Source organism: Leptonychotes weddellii, chromosome 4, assembly GCF_054177405.1.
Source record: "Leptonychotes weddellii isolate Sample4059 chromosome 4, ASM5417740v2, whole genome shotgun sequence".
Lineage (NCBI taxonomy): Eukaryota > Metazoa > Chordata > Mammalia > Carnivora > Phocidae > Leptonychotes > Leptonychotes weddellii.
Window position 1 is genome coordinate 162544048 of NC_138372.1, and position 6001 is coordinate 162550048.

Sequence of the window (6001 nt, forward strand, 5' to 3'; positions counted from 1 at the left end):
CTTACTTCGTTTTACTTTCTATTTTCTGTGTATGTTTATTACACACATGTAAATACACATAGAAACAGAATTGGGATCATGTTTGACAATTTTTTCCTTGCTTTTTATAACTCAGGCTTTCCTGATAGTACATGATTACATATTAATGCACATATCATTTTTGTATGTAATTAACAAGAATGCTACATTACATTGCATATACTTCGTGTATATGTAATTAACGTAATAACATTAATACATAGTAATACTACACCAAAAAGGCAGTCTGGAGGAAACAGTATTGGCTCCCAGTGGTCACTTGTTTCATGGACAGTGAAAAAGGGAAAAGAAGAAATTGGAAATTTCTAGGGTGCCTGGGGGACTCAGTTAAGCATCTGCCTTCGGCTCAGGTCCTAATCCCAGGGTCCTGGGATGGAGCCCCGCGTCAGACTCCATACTCACTGGGGAGCCTGCTTCTCCCTCTGCCCTCCCCCTGCTCATGCTCTCTGTGTCTGTCTCTCTCTCTAAAAAGTAAATAAAATCTTTAAAAAATATATTAAGAAAAAGAAATTGGAAATTTCTAAATTGGGCACATAAAAGAGAACGGGTGTGGAAGATTCCTGCAAAGAGGGAGTTTTCATTCACTCATTCTTTCATTCATTCATTCAAGGTGGGAAGAAAAGGGTTGGAGTAAAGAAAAGGAAGAGAGAGTTCACTTTATGATTATTAATTATGATGCTAACTTAGGTTTTATTACTTTTCTGTGCATTATATTTCAAAAATTTAGAAAATGTTTTAAAGACAGACAGTGCTAAATTTAGTTTAGAAATGGGGGAGGTGGGAGCGAGCGTCCTCTCTTACCTGAGGTTGGGTGGCCCTGGGAGGAGCTGCTGTGTGTGGCCGCTATCCTAGCTGGAGGCCTGGACAGGCTTCTCGTGGCGGTGGCCTTTGAAGGAGATGATGGTGTGGAGGCCAGTGTTTCCCAGGGAGGTCCTGCAGGTGCCCAGGGCATGGGTAGTGTGGGAGTCCACGCCTGACTGCTGGTTGTCACCCATGGGGTCCTGGCTACCCTCCTGGTAGCTGCACATGGGACAGTAACAGGCCACTTATATTCTTGACCGTTTTGATTCTGATATAAAATTACCAAAACACTGAAAAGTTATCAGAGGGCAAATGCAATGTGCATGCATAAAACAGGTAACTCAGGGACCTAAGCTCTACCTTGAACTGGAATAAATGGACCAAAGTGAACTTTATTTTCCTAACTACTAATTTTAAGAAAGAAACCTCCAAATTCCTTGGACATCCAAATAGCGGGCTCTCTCAAAGTTCAGAGCACATTTCTCATTGCATGACCCAGTGAAAAGGTTACAGGGTTTGAGGTGAGAAGACCGGGGCGGGTGGGCGGGGGGTGGTGGAAACTGCTCCCGCCTTGCCCCATGTTGTGACTTTAGGGGCAAGTGACTTCACTTTTTTTAGCTTTATCATTAAAATGGGGATGATCATAATGTTAACAACAATAATACAGTATCACAGCGTTGTGACAAAGACCAATCTTCCCTCACTGGTCTTTTAAACAATTCTATAGGGTCTCTCATTCATTTCCATGGTAGGCATGAAAATAATTTTTTCTCAAGTTTTTAAAACTAACCCCCTTGGAAAATTTTAAATCTATAAGTTAAGTTGGGAACGATTGCCATCTTTAAAATATTCAAATTTCTCATCCAGAATGTGGTATATCACTTTATTGATTTAAATATGCCTTTATTACCCTCACTAAAGTTTTATAGTTTTTCTTATATAAAACCCAGCACTTTTCCTTCTAGGCTTATAGCTAAGTATTCTATGATTTTTCTTGCCACTAGCAATCACATCTTTTTTTTTTTTCATATTATTCTGGTAAACTTTCTAATTATGTGGAAGTATCACGATACTGGCTAGTGTACTAACGACTTTCTGGTTAGTGATGTTGATTGCTTTTCCTCATTCTTGTTTTCCTGTCTGCCTGACTCCCATCAGTTCTCACCTCCTCCAGGAAGCCCCTTGCTGGGCTCTCCAGGACCATAGCTCTTTGTAGGCTAGACCGTAACTGTCAGTTGACTTGCCCGTGTCTCCCTCCCTGGTCTGCACACTCAGGAACGAAAGGGAACGTTGAGAGAGCTGTGCTTTAGCAGCTAGCCTGGAGTCTGGTATTAAATACATGTCTTGATGAGTGAATGAATAAATGAATGAATGAATGACTTCTATGACTCTCGTCCCTCGTCATAACTCATTGAGACAGTATTGGCTTTTAATGAAAGTGTTGTCTCCGTTGTATCTTATTTCCAAAGAGCATGACGAAGATGTGGGGAAGGAGGAACTCGCGGGCTGACCCACCACATGTGGCGGTTTTCCATGCTGGCATCAAGTCATTAACATACTCTTGGCATCATTATCCAGCCCACTACAAATTCACCTAACCCTGCCATAAAATATTGCCCTCATTCCGCCACATGGTGTTCATTTCAGGAGAGACATTGCTAAATGCTTGGCCGAAATAAAAATACATCTTGGTACATACAGTACACTTCACTTATGTAAGACATTCTTATTGGGGGTTGCTGGGCGAAGGGAATCAGGGAGCTCTCTGATGTCTTGTGAGCTCTCTGATGTCTTATGCCATGTCTTGTGAGTCCTAAACTATTTCAAAATAAAAAAGTCATACAAATAAATGTTGGCAGGGCCTTATGCCAATGATGCTCACTGCCTTTGTTTGTCTGTAATGAACTCACCCTGGCTCATGTCGATCTCTTATTTCAGGGATGCTGAAGAAGAAAGGGGTCAGTGGAGAAGGGATAAAGGAAGGATTTAACTTATTTATGTGAGCCTAGGGGGAACAGGAGGGAAGAACAGGACAGGAGGGGAAACTGCGAGAAAGTCTCTTACCCAAGGCTGGGAGGGTGTGGGGGGCGCTGCCCTGCGTGGCCATGGCCGTGGCCCTGGTGTGGAGCTCCGGAAGCCTGTCTGTGCTCACAGCCTGTTGTCCATCTGCAGGGGATGTTGTGTCTGTCCAGGGAGAGGTTCTAGGAGCAGGTGCCCTGGTGCTCTGAGCTCTGTGCAGGCGGCTTGTCCTCTGTAGTGTCTGCTGGCTCGTGGGTGTGAGCTTTGAAGTCACAGCCGTGCCCCTGGGAGCTGTACATTCAGGGAGACGGTCAACGGCAGCTTTTATATGCTTGACACTTTGAGCACAAAATTGTCAAGCCACTGAAAGATTGTTGGACAGCAAATGTACTGAACGCAGAGATTCAAATCTTACTTGGAACAATACCATATGTCACCAAAGAGGAGCGTTTCTTTTGGAATGGCAAAGGAAGCTCAAATATCAATTTCCAGAAACACTGTGCAGAGAAGCACTGTGAACAGAATGCAAAGCTGTCAGACCGCAAAGTATCAGACATTCGACATGTTTCCTGACAGAACCCGAATCCGTCCGAGTCCTTCGCCCACCTCACAGCCCTCAGCCCTTTGATGGCACTTTTTCCTAGAAGGGGGACAGGGTTGCTCCATGTGTCCTGTGCGTGCGACTAGAGATCAGAGGCGGAATTTGGGGGCATCAGAAGCTGCTGGGCAGAAACTGCTTGAAAGACAGGTCCCCACCGAGATAGCAGGAAGGTTCAATTTGGAGGGAGATCTCGCCGGTGCCCTTGGATGCTCCATGAAGACAGGGAGGAAGAAGCTCAAGTGTTCATGTGACTTTCTAACTCCCTTTGGGCAGCCTTTAGTGGTGGGGGCTGCATGTTAGGATGACAGGCTCCCAGGAGCCCATGGGTCCCTTCTTCTGGGTTAACTAAGGCCAGCCTGCAGACAGGTGGATTCCAGCCCCCACTTGCCCCTTTGGCAGGTCACTGTGCAGGGCACATCCTGTGCAACAGTAAGTCATCGTCTTGCAGCCTCATCTCTTCTCTCCTGCTTCACTTCTGGGATAGTAATACCCACATCCACCACAGGCCTGGTGCTTGTTTCCAGATCAATTGGACATAGGGCTAAGTGCCTCCCAATCAAATCGTCACTCAGCCAGGTGACTGGCTATCAAACACATCAACCTTACAAATACGTGTCCACTTGTAAACATGTTCTTTCTTCCCAAGCATTCGTACTTCAAAGGAGCACAAATGGGAGCTACAATTGAGATTGGCCTGGGAAGGTCATGGGAGGACTCTCTAAAGAATTGAAATTGACTCAATCCTCGGATCTGTCCTTAGAATCAAGTAGGTGAAGGGAATCCACCAAATGCCCATTTCATCTCCTTATCAAGAAGCCTCACTCGATGCAAGTTGAGGTCCTTCCTCAGCGTAACTAAGATAAACAAACATAACTGCAATAAACGCAAATCAAGGCAGCCCACTGAAATGGAATTGGAGATTTATTGTAGATTTCATTTTACTCCAAGAAACACTGATGAAGAACCTACTATGCACATGGTACCATGCAGACACCAGGGGAAAGACGACTGTGGGGCTGAAAGAGTTTCGGTGTCTGCCTTCAAAGACCATTCAGTGAGGAGACACATGGCAAGTCACCTGTGTTCCAGCCTGGAGTAACACTGAGTCCAAATGACGGACGAGTGTCGTGTTATAGAATGGTAGACGACAGAAGACATATTTTGATCGGGGGATTTTTAGGAAAGAGGAGGCAGCCGCTGAGCTGGTGATTGACAGACAAACTGGGGCTCTGAAATATGGAAAAGTAGGGAAGGAGTTCCAGGTGAGCAAAGTGTCATGGGCATGCAGAGAGATGCCATCTGCAAGAAGAGGCAGGAACTTCAATGTCATTTGAGCAGAAGATTCAAGGAAAGAGAGTAGATGAGGTTTGGCATGCTGACAGAGCAATGTATACTCCAGGCTAAAGGCTTTGGACCCTCGGCTCCTGACCCTCTGCTCCTGCAGTGAGGAGACAAAACCCAATTGTATTTTAAGACTATCGCTCTTACAGCAATGGATTGATATTTTAAAGACATATGAAACTGGGTCAAGGAAGACTGGTTCAGAGGCTATCTCAGGTCAAAAATAGATGACAAGGACTGGAACTAAAGTTAATCACAGCAGCAGCAGATAATCTTGGGGGACCAGCCAGATTCTGGAAATTAATTCAGCTAAAACTGACAGTTAAGTGTAGGGGCAAAAGTGGGCTCAAAGGTGGTTCCAAAAATGCCACTCGTGCCAGGGAAAAGGCAAGCAGATGGGTAGGAGTGTGTGCAGAGGGGTAGAGGATGATTGGGTAGGGGCTGGGTATTATAGGGTGACAATGTCTACAACAGGGTCACTAATTCAATTACCTACAAAAGCCAAGTAGTTAATATGAGAAAAAAGTGCCAGGCGATAGGGAGCAGAGAGGTCTATGGAAAAGAGGAGGAATGTGTCTCTCCTAGTGGGAGGGATGGAGACAGTGCCTACTCAACTCCAGTTGAGTTACCAGATCTTCACTTGTAAGAGAATCCAGAGATTAATTTTCTCTAGTGGTGAAATCCTTTGATTTTAGCACAGTGTAGCTAAATAAAACACCTGAGGGCAGCATTCGGTCTTCAGTTTGCTAGCTGAGTTGGAGACTATAGTAGGAGTGTGGGGGGTTTACACTCACCCAGAACACCAGACATGCTGCTGGTGAATGTGTAGTTGATGACAGGAGATTTCTCCGCCATCTCCCAGAAGTCAGAAAGATTCCTTCCTGCAAAAACCACACAAACAGGATCGAATCTTGGGTTCACCTGCTAGAGGGTTCTGTTTAATTCTCAGCTCAGAGAGCTTGTCAAAGAATGGCTGATGATTCACCTGACTTTCCTGTCATCACACAGATGAAGATGCAGTCGGATTCGTTCGTTTGACTCACTGTAAGACAAACCAGTACACAAGACTTAGCAAGGCGTCTGAAGCTGTAGGTCTTTGGTTGAAATGAAAATCAAGCTAGAAATCCCTAGCTCAGGATGTTACAGGAAAATAAGGCTAATTCCTTCCTTTTAAGGCAGCCCTGATTTTCTGGGGTTTTT

The 6001-nt window shown here is 44.9% G+C and overlaps 1 protein-coding gene across 1 annotated transcript in view; it reads right to left on the reverse strand.

Moving 5' to 3' along the window:
• HHLA1 (HHLA1 neighbor of OC90) overlaps positions 1 to 6001 on the reverse strand; it is a 33411-nt gene that overhangs the window by 13797 nt on the left and 13613 nt on the right. Inside the window, exons 7-10 of the mRNA XM_081817143.1 lie at positions 5787 to 5843; positions 5590 to 5682; positions 2905 to 3150; positions 1031 to 1059 (exon numbers count right to left, since the gene is read on the reverse strand). Of these exons, the coding sequence (XP_081673269.1) occupies positions 1031 to 1059; positions 2905 to 3150; positions 5590 to 5682; positions 5787 to 5843 (425 nt within the window). The remainder of the gene's footprint in view (positions 1 to 1030; positions 1060 to 2904; positions 3151 to 5589; positions 5683 to 5786; positions 5844 to 6001) is intronic.